Source organism: Trichomycterus rosablanca, chromosome 23 (assembly GCF_030014385.1).
Source record: "Trichomycterus rosablanca isolate fTriRos1 chromosome 23, fTriRos1.hap1, whole genome shotgun sequence".
Taxonomy (NCBI): domain Eukaryota; kingdom Metazoa; phylum Chordata; class Actinopteri; order Siluriformes; family Trichomycteridae; genus Trichomycterus; species Trichomycterus rosablanca.
The window spans coordinates 7,502,013-7,516,074 of NC_086010.1; the positions used below are offsets into that span (position 1 = coordinate 7,502,013).

The 14,062-nt window shown below is 38.5% G+C and overlaps 1 protein-coding gene across 1 annotated transcript in view; it reads right to left on the bottom strand.

The window, feature by feature from the left end:
• The window catches only part of bcl2a (BCL2 apoptosis regulator a), an 87,399-nt gene extending 79,655 nt beyond the window's left edge, over positions 1–7,744 (bottom strand). Inside the window, exon 1 of the mRNA XM_062985552.1 lies at positions 7,103–7,744. Coding sequence (XP_062841622.1) covers positions 7,103–7,534 — 432 coding nt within the window. The 5' untranslated portion in view covers positions 7,535–7,744. The remainder of the gene's footprint in view (positions 1–7,102) is intronic.
• Between the last annotated feature and the right edge of the window lie 6,318 nt (positions 7,745–14,062).

Consider the following 14,062-nt stretch of genomic DNA (forward strand, 5'->3'; position numbering starts at 1 on the left):
CTTAATTTCATTTATAAAAACAATAAATATCATCTGCATATGATTGTGTCTTCACCTTTTATGTCTAAGCTAAGATTACCATTAGACTAATAATACTGAATACGCAGATGTATATCATCCCATATTCATGACTGGACTAATACGATTTCAGACACCCCTAAAGTGGACCATAGCATTTCTTGCTTGCTTTGACTCCCATTATTGGTCGCGTCTTTATCAAGGTTACAGTTGCATACTTTTTCTGAGTTTCTGAATTAGATTGAGTCAACTGCGTATTGGGTCAGACCTCTCCAATCCCCCCCAAATCAAAAAGTGTATTTAATTCAGTTATGATAAAGCAAACATACTTCAAACTCAAGAAGTATAAGTGTCATATCCTTCAAAGGTGTAAAAACGGTGGAGGAAACAGGGCTCCACGTCAGCTTTACAGCTTTGACTTTGTTTTTTGCCATGTATATTTTAAATCTCATCAATTCTGTATCGATTCTATTATTCACTTCATTCAGCCATACACAACTGAGTCATTATAGTTAGTGGTTCTGCCACACAGTCTACATTACACAAGTCTTTGAATATCTTCCAAAATTCAATCGAATGTCAAATTCAATTGAAAAGTCAGACTTGATCACATGCTGGGTAGAAGGAAATGCTTTATCCAAGAATTAATGAATCACATTGATTCAGAAGAAGAAGACGTAGCCGTCATTGACTAAAAATGGAGATGACATTTGTGTCTGGCATGACTGCAAAGCCATTCGATCAATTTAGAGCTCAATGGGAGGGTCTGTTAGACATTTGGTGGTATTTTTACATCAGAAGTCAAGATCACTAAAAGAATACCAGAACAATTTTAGGAGAACCAAAAATGGATTTGAGCTTCCATTATTACTTAGCCTTGTAAACTTGATGAACCCTGAAGGTAAAACAAAAGCAGCATATATGATCAGATTACAAAAGTCATCTGTTCATCACTTTGATCTTAAAGAATGTAATAGAAGACTAATTTTTCAATTCATCAACCACTTCATCCTGGTTAAAAGTTCACCACAAGGTATCGGGTGACACAGCAGTCTAATACAATGGCCCACCCAGTCGCACGCTACAAACACAACACAACCACAGAAGAGCAAGCAAGTAAAGCGTGTTCTTCTGTGTATGATACAACTTTAAGTAATAGCCTGCCACTGGCTGGTAAAAAGAAGAGCCCAGTGTTTTGCAATGCAATAGGGGAACTGGAAAAGTCTAAATTAAGTCTAGCTTGTATAAATACACTTTATTGTTTTATGAGTTTGTGAATTAGATGCATATTTACGAATTCTAACATCAGCTTGTTTTGCCTGAAGTTACAGTTTAGTTGATTATATATTAGGAGGCGCTTAGGTGACACAGCTGTCTAATGCTATAGGCGACCCAGTCGGGCACTTTAAGAACTCTAAGAGAGAAAAGCAGCTCCTACTGACTGGTTGAAACCCTGAAACCACCTCATTCGTGTTTGAGAAGGCATGTGTTAGCCTTGATTTATCGAACAAATTCCGAATCACGAATAGAGGAGCATGATGGTACAGTTGGTCAAGTGGAATTCTGGTTCAATCTTCAACTCCAGTACTGTCTGTGAGACGTTTCTCACTCTCAAAAGCATGTAGAAGGTGGTTTAAATGAATAAGTGAGTAGGTGAGTGAATACTTGAGTATGCCTGGGAATTAACTGGTACCATGAGGTAGGTGTATCCCTGCCTTGCACTCAGTTTTCTTTAAGCTCCAGTGGCCTGACCTCAACCTCAGTGAACACCTTTGGAATCAATTAGACCATTGATTGCGCAATCCTTCTCATCTCACCCCAGTAACTCACCTCACAAACGTCTGAACGGGCATCATTTGATACAGACACACTCTGAAATTTTATGAGTCTGATGGATGCCATGAACGTCCTTGTGAATGCAGCTTAGACTGGTTGAGAGAAAAATTATTATTTTAAAACCATGACCTTCACATATGGCTTATGTCTAAAGAGCACTGACAGAACACTGATAAAGAAGGACACTAAAAAAATATAGCACCATCATTTGAAACAATCCAGAAGTAGACATCACCAAGTCTCAGCGCAAAGGTTTAAAGGTTTAAAACTCCTGAAGGCAAAATTCAAAGACACAATAGCAGAACATTAGTGTGTGTCCAATTCCCAGAGCAATATCCATCTTAAGACAAACCCTAAGCATTCTTTTCATGACAAAATCAATTAAATTAACTATTCTGTGCCTCGGGCCAAGATTGCTGCTGCTTTGTGAATAATGCAAACATGAGCTAAAATGAGCTAAAATGTAATTCTGTGGTAACTGCATCTTAATTGCGTATTGTCTGATCACGAGGCAGCATGGACAATGGAGATCAATGAAGAGTTTATTAGTCATTATTTATAATCAGACTTGCCCAATGTACAGACATACAAACTAGAGATGCAGTCAGTTTGTCATCTATTAAATTATCAAAAAACATTAAGACTACTTGTTCAACTTGACAAGAACTAGTTCAGCATTTTGCATTTATATTAAAAAAATCGATAACCAGTATTTTATTTCAAGATGGGATTAAACAAACAAACTAATCAAATAATAGAGACGCAGCTGGTGTATCAAAGCTAAGCTCTATTAGGCCAAAAACCTGGACGCCTGACCAGTAGGCTGTCGGACATCCAATTCCATTCAGTAATCCATTCATCCTGATTCCATTCCATTCTAAATGGGGTTGAGATCAGGGCTCTGTGAAGCAGTGATGGGGTCGCACATAAGTTGCACACACAGAGACTTCAGACTCGACTCGGACTAGTTTCAAATGACTCGGACTCGACTCATCCCTAGCATCAGGATGTGTTAACATTAGTTATGTGTGACAATTATATTTGAAGTTCACTTCATTTGAACATTTTCATTACCTTTGGATTGGAATCTTACTTAAAATGGTGGAATACCCTACGTAGTGCACGTCACAGGAACAACTGGGGTGAATGGAACGCTCCTACAGAATTGGAGTTAATGGTTGGAAGAGCGCTTTCTGAATCAATCAGACCTTCTGCTTTTAATTTTTAGTAAGAAATTCTGTTATTTGTATTTATTCAGTTTGCGTCACACAGGCTATTTTGTGACTTGTGAACATCTCTGCTGAGAAGGTCATCGGAGCTTCTTCAAAGGTCTCAATGAGCCCTGCATTTTGCACAGTAACAGCAATGCTAGAAAACAAAAAGCTCTTTACTGAACTGTAATGACAAAGTAACAGGATATCATTTAGTTTATTTTACTGATTTCACACACCTGTGAGCAATAGGTGTGACTGAAACACCAAAGCAATTTCAATTTTGTGGCATGGCCTCATAATTCCTGGTAATTGATTATGATTGAATAAAGCTAATTAATTCTTTGTGCCCATATACTGTATATCAAGTGTAATGGGGTGGGTCGCTCCTCATTACCAAGGTGCCAGGTGTAGCCCCACACCTGCCAGAAATGAAAATGAACCCAACATGCGAGATACTTAACCAATGAAGAACAACACTGTGTTTAAAAGCCACAAACAAAAGGGGAAATGGGACAATAAAAAGGTGGGCATAATAAAAGCAACACAGTAACAAATGAATGACAAAACATCCTCGCGTAAGAATAAAACCAGGTTGCCACAATAATGCTCAACCTACAAGCTTGTGACATCCAAGTTCTCAGAAAAAGAGTAAAGAAAGGAAACCCAGAACAAACCCAGCAAGGCTGGCTGGGTTGCCAAGAAAAGATAAAAAGTACCGGCATCTGCGTCTGCAGCAAACCAGTCAGAATCGAGCATGACATCTAGTTTTCAGAGAAGAACAGAGAAGCCAGCAAATGCATAGCACAGTAACCATATTTAAACACACATCTCTATACCTTGAGTGAATTAACGCTCAACAAGGCACAGGGGACTGAGTGTTATAGGAAAACAGCACGCCAATCATCTGCACCTCCATGCTCCCTCTGTTGGCCATAAATGGCATGGTAGATGGGCATGATTCTTTAAATAATGTCCCCCTGCCTATCTTCAACTTATAAAATAATGCAAATTCATAAAATAAAAAGAGTTCCAATCATTAAGTCACTAAAAAGGATGAAAATTGGAATCTGAAGACTGCCTAGATAGAAGAATGCACTTTAATGGTTTAATGGTAAATCTATACGATCTCCAGATAAGTCAAAGCACATTTACTCAAGAGGCAGTGCATCTGATGACAGGGGTGCTGTGGTAAACATTTACAAGTGCATTTAAGCATGATTTTGTAATCATGTGATTTTAATTCAAATATTAATTGAGTAATTCAGTAACCCTTAACCTATATTTTCACATTCCGGTTTGAAAATATTCATATTCAATGTTCATATGCAAATTGTGATAGCCACACTAATAATATAGGGTTTAGGAGGGGGTAAGTGGGTGAAAGGGCATAGCTGAGTAGGCATTTCTCCCAGTATGGACCTGCCTTTTACCCCACTATGTCAGACAGGCTTTCACTTCAAGAGTAACCTGCAGCAGATGTGTTAAGTAATGACCGCTATTAATTTTGCCCCAGCCCACTTGTAGACAGAAATAATGACTCCTCTGGGCCAGTATTGTCCCACTGCGTGCCATTTTGCCAAAAATAAAAACAAAAACTAGGCTAACCTGACTGGAGTCTAGACTGGACTGTGCTTTGCCAGTTTTTGGTGTCATATTCATATTAATCCAATAAGACAAATCCAATATCCAATGAGTCCATTCCTCATACCAGTCTGTAAATCTAACACATGATTAATGACTCTCTCGTTCGGATTTATGCTAGTAAGTGTTTTCTGGGCTGAAGAAAAGATTGGTACTGTGATGATCTGAGGTATCATGCTGTGCGCAACCAGGTATTTGTCAGAAGTTTCATCGTTTCATGTGAAAGTGCACAAAGCTCGAGATGGGCTGATTCAATTCGGGCTGTAAATTATTCAGCGTACATGCACTGCAGTGCAGGAATCAGGCAGGCTGTAGTAGAAGTGCTTTGCAAAACCCCAAACCCACTTCACAAAACTGAAGGAGTGCATTCATATTTGACCAAGGATAATCATGCTTGTGTGGATGTACCTGCATCGAGTCTAGCAACCTTATATAGTGCTCACAAAGTGTGTGACTGAATACGTCAGGGCACAAACAGAAGATGTAGACAGATCTTTTGAAATATGCGAGTGAGTGGTGGACCATTCTCAGCGCAGCGGCACAACATATGATTTAAAACGTGAAAGTGGGTGTGTAACCAGCATGCGTGTATCAGGCTTAGCAGTGGTGCTGCTGCTGGGGTGGTGAAAGTCTGCAAACCAAAAATTCAGCATCATTCATTCTATGCAGAGGCTGGCACTGATAAAGTTGTATAGATCAGACTCTAGCACAAAACATATTACCATTACTAAATATAATCCACCAGACAAAATATCTTGTCAGAGATGTTCCTATAGTCATTTTCATAGTCGGAGAAGGTAAAGCAGGTTGCATATTAAGCATACTAAATAGCTACAAACGCACACGTAAGGTAAGTATACCTGATATAACAAGAAGTAGGTGTTTAAAATACACCCATGCATCACATTAAGTGGGTGGATGCAGAGGCCACGTGCATTTGAGCAGGTGAGCTGGCGCTAAATGGCACCTTACTCTACTGCCTGAAAACTTCACCGTGCATTATGGGAGCGTTGCATCCTACAGTTTGCATCAAAGGCTGCATTGCAATGTAAAAACCATATATTACAGCACCAATACTATACAATACTGCATAGGATGCACTTGTATACTACATACTGCACTAATGTGTATACTGCATACTACACAAATAACACTAGTATACAGACTATCCAGTATGTTGTATATACAGTACAAACAGATTACATACTAGCAACATCATTAGTATTTAATGCATACAAAAAACTAACATAGGCTAATGTATATCAAATACTGCACACCTTATAGCTGCACCATGGCAACCCAATCCCTGTGAAGTGAAAAGTGCCGGACTGGATATGTCATACTTTATGCATATAATTAAACTATATACACTGTATGTATACTACCTATACTATATATACAGTTTTGCATAGTTGGTAGTGTGTTGAATACTGTAGCATGTCTGATTGCAGGGTATACTAATGCAATATGCTGTTGTATACTGCATTCTGCAACAGATTTTGGCTTCTGATGATCCATACAATACCAGTTTATGCCTATATGCTGTGTACTGCAGACTTACCCCGCTACCTTACCCCAAGTGCACATGCACAAGAGCCACACAAATAGACTGCATACTAGCAACAGCATCAGTATTTAACGTATACAAAAACTAACATAGGCTAATGAATATCAAATAGTGCACATCTTATAACTGCAATAGTGCAGTATTTTTTACTTCATGTGTATAAATAATCTATATTCACTGTATCTATACTACCTATAGAGTTTTGCATAGTTAGTGGTGTGTTGAATACGGTAGCAGTTTAGTATATAGTGCAGTGTATACTGGTGTAGTTTGCATACTACTACATGCAATACACAGTCTATTGTATACTACATTATGTAACACATTTTGAATTATACAATACCAGTATATGTAATGTATACAAAAACTAATCTAGGCTAATGTTTATCAAATACTGCACACCTTATAGCTGCACCATGGCAACTCAATCCCTGTGAACTGGGATATTTCATACTTGATGCATATAATTAATCTATATACACTGTATCTGTACTACCTATACAGTTTTGCATAGTTAGTGGTGTGTTTAATACAGTAGCAGTTTTAGTATGTAGTGCAGTGTATACTGGTGCAATATGCTGTTGTACTGTATACTGCATTCTGCAACAGATTTTGGCTTCTGATGATCCATACAATACCAGTTTATGCCTATATGCTGTGTACTGCAGACTTACCCCCCTACCTTACCCCAAGTGCACATGCGCAAAACCCACACACATGCGCTCTAACTGTCCGTTAACGTACCGAATAAGAAGTTGCCAGCAGAGTTGCATGAACTGGTGCTTTTGAAGTATTAAAAGCAATATAATGTGTCGGTAACACTTACCCAGCCGCCATTGTCCCGAATCCAGTTCTGCAACGGCCCGTTCAGGTAATCCGTCATCCACCGGGCTATGTTGTCCACCTGAGCCGCCATCTCCCGGTTCACGCTGTCCACACATAGGGTTCCTCCGAACTCGAAAAAGACAACGATGCGTCCCCAGTTGACTCCGTCCCGGAACAGCTCCTCGATGACAGCTGTGAATCGGCGCTGCGCATTGCTGGCTGTGAACTGCAGTTGATCCGACATGGCCGCAAAGTCGCGCTGGTAGGTCCTCTCGATCTCATCTCCAGCCTCGCGCAGCACGCGGTGCAGCCTGCGCTCCAGAACTTCCACCTCCTCGAATCCAGCGCCGAACTCCCACACGTATCCGCGCTTTAAAAGTTTGTGATAGATATACTTTTCCACGATGTCCCGATTGTCATACGGACGTGCCATCTTCTTTCTTTTACTATTTTTGAATGGATTATGCGGACGCGCTGGAGTCACTCGAAACGCATCTCGGAAAGAACCTGCAGATCTTTTGCGCAGGAAAACCTGACGAACACGCCATGCATTTTCAACGCCTCGTCCATTTTGTTCCGTTCCCACCAGAGATCGCGCACGCCTTCCTGGTGCATAATATAGGTCGACCAAAAAAACGCCAAATTAAACCCCCCGTCTGAAAGTTAGCGCGCAGAACACTACACCAGATCTTAACGCGACCCCCGCACGCGCTTTTACTGCGGGACCACCGCGAGCGTATGAGCGTCCGCCTCGAGAGCAGCCACGCCCCTTTTTGGGAACCAAACTTGCAAGCGCTCATTCACACACACAGCCCGGTCATTCGCTCTGCACAAACGAATCGGTTTTTAGTTCACAATCGAGCCCTGATAACACGACAATATAGTAACTAAATGGTTCCTTTATTCGTATTTTTTCACAATCAGAATTTCCATGGATTCCATGGACGCAGTGCAGCGTTCCCAAAAAGACGGAAGAGTGCAAATCGAACGAAGTGCGCTCTCGCAAAGCCGCACTTTTTGCACATATCACATCACACTACAGCATTTGCATTACTTAACCGCTTATAATAATCAGAATGTGACATGTATCCGGACAGTACCTTAAAACATTAAATCTCCTTAGGTCTCCCCTCATTCAGCCCTCTCTCTCTCTCTCTCTCTCTCTCTCTCTCTCTTTGTAATTGGAGACGCTGTGAACGCACTACTTTTTTGCGTCATCCATTCAGTCTTTCACACCTTCAATTCCTATATTGTTATACTACATATTACACCAGTGCATGCAGTAAACATGAGGTATACTGAATATAACACCAGTGCATGGAGTAAACATGCAGTATACTGAATACTACACCAGTGCATGCAGTAAACATGCTGTCTACTGAATATAACACCAGTGCATGCAGTAAACATGCTGTATACTGAATATAACACCAGTGCATGCAGTAAACATGCTGTATACTGAATATTCCAACAGTGCATGGAGTAAACATGCAGTATACTGAATACTACACCAGTGCATGCAGTAAACATGCTATATTACTAAATATTACACCAGTACATGCAGTAAACATGCTGTATACTGAATATTACACCAGTGCATGCAGTAAACATTCTGTAGACTAATATTACACCAGTACATGCAGTAAACATGAGGTATACTGAATATAACACCAGTGCATGGAGTAAACATGCAGTATACTGAATACTACACCAGTGCATGCAGTAAACATGCTGTATACTGAATATAACACCAGTGCATGCAGTAAACATGAGGTCTACTGAATATAACACCAGTGCATGGAGTAAACATGCAGTATACTGAATACTACACCAGTGCATGCAGTAAACATGCTGTATACTGAATATAACACCAGTGCATGCAGTAAACATGCTGTATACTGAATATTACACCAGTACATGCAGTAAACATGCTGTATACTGAATATAACACCAGTGCATGCAGTAAACATGAGGTCTACTGAATATAACACCAGTGCATGGAGTAAACATGCAGTATACTGAATACTACACCAGTGCATGCAGTAAACATGCTATATACTAAATATTACACCAGTACATGCAGTAAACATGCTGTAGACTGAATATTACACCAGTACATGCAGTAAACATGCTGTATACTGAATATCACACCAGTACATGCAGTAAACATGCTGTATACTAAATATTAAACTAGTGCATGGAGTAAACATGCTGTATACTAAATATTACACCAGTACATGCAGTAAACATGCTGTATACTAAATATTAAACTAGTGCATGCAGTAAACATGATGTATACTGAATATTACACCAGTGCATGCAAGAAACATCGTGTAATATTTCACCAGTTTACACTGTATACTGAATACTACACAAGTGCATGGAAGAAACATGCTGTATACTGAATATTACACCAGTACATGCAGTAAACATGCTGTATACTGAATTTTACACCATATACTTCATATACATGTATATACTGTACGTACAGTATGTATATACTATATACTGCACCAGTATAATGTATAGTGTAAAGAATACTTATATATTACATACTGCACCAGTATAATGTATACTATATACTACATACTGCACCAGTATAATGTGTACTATATACTACATACTGCACCAGTATAATGTATACTATATATTACATACTGCACCAGTATAATGTATACTATATACTACATACTGCACCAGTATAATGTGTACTATATATTACATACTGCACCAGTATAATGTATACTATATATTACATACTGCACCAGTATAATGTGTACTATATATTACATACTGCACCAGTATAATGTATACTATATATTACATACTGCACCAGTATAATGTATACTATATATTACATTCTGCACCAGTATAATGTATACTATATACTACATACTGCTCCAGTATAATGTGTACTATATACTACATACTGCACCAGTATAATGTGTACTATATACTACATACTGCACCAGTATAATGTGTACTATATACTACATACTGCACCAGTATAATGTATACTATATACTACATACTGCTCCAATATAATGTGTACTATATACTACATACTGCACCAGTATAATGTATACTATATACTACATACTGCTCCAGTATAATGTGTACTATATACTACATACTGCACCAGTATAATGTGTACTATATATTACATACTGCACCAGTATAATGTATACTATATATTACATACTGCACCAGTATAATGTATACTATATATTACATACTGCACCAGTATAATGTGTACTATATACTACATACTGCACCAGTATAATGTATACTATATACTACATACTGCACCAGTATAATGTGTACTATATACTACATACTGCACCAGTATAATGTATACTATATATTACATACTGCACCAGTATAATGTGTACTATATATTACATACTGCACCAGTATATTATACCATGTATAAAAAACAGAAATATTGTTGGATAAACTGAAGCTGGATTAAATTGAAGCTGGGTGAGGTCTGAACTGAATTAGAGTAAACTTGGAAGAAAAATCAGATCTGAATGACCTTGAAACAGGATGAGACTGGAATCTGATTAAAGATAAATTATAAATTAAATCAGAACTTAAGTGAAATATGGATAAGATCATTGCTGGATAAAACTGGAGCTAGATGACATTAAGTTGGGCACTCAGGTGGCACAGCAATCTAATGAGCTTGCCCACCAAAGCTGAAATTTTGAGCTCTCTCCTAGGCGGTGCTATCGACCTGGTTGGGCATCACAATTGCCTGTGTCTGTGGGAGGTAAATCAACAGGAGTTTTTTGTCACTGCAATTGTGACCTCTGTTGTCTGATTAAGGGATCTGCATGCATTTTAAAGGAGGCATGAGATAGCCTCAGCCCTCCTTAGCAAGCGCAAAGAATTGGAGTAGAGTAATTTGTAATGATTAGATTGTGAGAAAAATGGTGGAGGATGAAATGAGATTGGAGCTGGATTAATTTTGGTGCTGGATAAAATTAAAGCTAAATAACACTTTTTTTATATTTTTTAGTATTTTTATTGTAATTAAACAATTCATGATGCATATATGTCATGCTGAAAATATTATACTGTCTGCACACTGACACTATTCCAAATCCATTAGGGTATACAGCTTTTGCAACATTACACAGTGCATTCATCCAAGCTGGCACTATTTAGGCCAATATTGAGCAAAGCATCTTAATTTAAAAATAAATATAATCTTTTTCCGCTTCAAATGCAGTGAAGTAGAAAAAGTGTCCACACAGGACACACTGCAATTTTTTTCCTGGTGTTTATAGTCACGTTTTAATGTACGAGTGCTTCCCGAATTTGAATCTCATAGCATGGAGTAGTTTAACTTGCAAATAGAGCTGGCTTGCATTATATTGGGTGTTCTGAAACTGTGGTTCAGTGTTCTTCACATTGGGAAAAATCATGTTTTACATATATATATATATACAGTGTATCACAAAAGTGAGTACACCCCTCACATTTCTGCAGATATTTAAGTATATCTTTTCATGGGACAACACTGACAAAATGACACTTTGGCACAATGAAAAGTAGTCTGTGTGCAGCTTATATAACAGTGTATATTTATTCTTCCCTCAAAATAACTCAATATACAGCCATTAATGTCTAAACCACCGGCAACAAAAGTGAGTACACCCCTAAGAGACTACACCCCTAAATGTCCAAATTGAGCACTGCTTGTCATTTTCCCTCCAAAATGTCATGTGATTTGTTAGTGTTACTAGGTCTCAGGTGTGCATAGGGAGCAGGTGTGTTCAATTTAGTAGTACAGCTCTCACACTCTCTCATACTGGTCACTGAAAGTTCCAACATGGCACCTCATGGCAAAGAACTCTCTGAGGATCTTAAAAGACGAATTGTTGCGCTACATTAAGATGGCCAAGGCTACAAGAAGATTGCCAACACCCTGAAACTGAGCTGCAGCACAGTGGCCAAGATCATCCAGCGTTTTAAAAGAGCAGGGTCCACTCAGAACAGACCTCGCGGAAGGTGGAGGAGCGCAAAGTCTCGAATATCCGCCAGCTCCGTGATGTCGTCATGGAGGAGTGGAAAAGCATTCCAGTGGCAACCTGTGAAGCTCTGGTAAACTCCATGCCCAGGAGAGTTAAGGCAGTTCTGGGAAATAATGGTGGCCACACAAAATATTGACAATTCAGGAACTTTCACTAAGGGGTGTACTCACTTTTGTTGCCGGTGGTTTAGACATTAATGGCTGTATATTGAGTTATTTTGAGGGAAGAATAAATTTACACTGTTATATAAGCTGCACACAGACTACTTTTCATTGTGCCAAAGTGTCATTTTGTCAGTGTTGTCCCATGAAAAGATATACTTAAATATCTGCAGAAATGTGAGGGGTGTACTCACTTTTGTGATACACTGTATATATGAGAATTATTAGAAGGATGTACAGTATATGTAGGTTTTGTGCACATTTAAAAGGTTTGGCTCCTGATACATTACCTGCATGTCTTCATAACATGGTTTGATCTTTATCAAAGCCATAATGCAGACAAACACCCAAACAGTTGTATTGTTCACGTCTTTATGAAACAAACCAGTCAGTCACAGTGCAGGCTGGGAACAGAACACTAAAAAGCCAAAAAGAATCAGTGACTAAAACCTATATTCAATAAAAGGCAATGGGGAAGGGGGGTCCAAATACTCTTGGTCATATACTGTATGTAAAACTGACAATATAGGGCTAAGCAGATTAACTATGTAAGATTGAAAGTGTGGGTGGAGGAGGTGCCCTGCACTTAAACTTAACATACTTGACTTATGTTAATACTTGTCTGTATGTTAAGTCACCTACAATAATACAACCGGAAGATTGGCGGTTCAAATCCAGGCTCTGCTATGCAGCCACTGTTGGGTCCTTGAGCAAAGCCCTTAACCTTGTCTGCTCCAGGGGCGCCGTACGATGGCTGACCCTGCGCTCTGACCCCAGCTTCCAAACAAGCTGGAATATGTGAAGAAAGAATTTCATTGTACCGTGTATAAGAATATATGACAAATATATGATATCTTATCCTATAATACAAGCTCTCTACAAACTGAGAAAATTTAATGTAATTTTTTTTGGAGAAAGTCATGCAAAGAACCCAATGTACAAAGCTAAAGGAGGGGAAATGAACTCTTAATAGCAAAACACAAGCAAAAATGTCTAGTTCTTGTAAACTACTTTTGTTTGTAGTTTCGTTCGAATGAAATAAGAATTGGAAACGAATTCCAATAAAAGTCCCTCTTGTGGAGAAATTTCTGCCTACTGAGTTTGAATAAGTGTGTAAGTAAATACGTTACAAGCCAGATCCATGAGGTGCTTCACATTATTAAAAAAAGAAGAAAAAACATGAAAAGAATATGTTAATGAAATGACGCCACAGAGAGAACCACCGCCCTGAAAAATGCTGGATGTATTATGCAAAAGACCAGCTTGATGTTCTCCAATGCTTCTTTTGGATATATAACAATCATGGTGGTAAAAGCATAATGGTTTGAGACAGCTTTTCAGCCTCGGGGGTCTGAACAGCTTGCGATCATTGGATAAACAATAAATTCAAAAATGTATTTAGAATATGATTCCAGGGTAGCAGATTATCACCTGAATATTAATGGAAGCTGGATGATGCAGCTAGACAATGAACCAAAACACACACAACTAAACAATAACAATGATTTACATTTAAATTACCTGAAGAGGGCTGCAAGAAATCCTCCAATGGTCTAAAATTTCCCCTCACCACTGTGCAAATCATTGTGTATAATAAGGACATCAGAAGTACATCCTTGTTATTACAGATGAAGATCAGACCACATATATAAGAAATACATCCTAAGCATTAAAAAACGTTTTCTTTTTGCCACTGTATAATTGTTAATTCATTATTTTAAATTATTTTTTATTATATTATTATAACAGTCATCCATG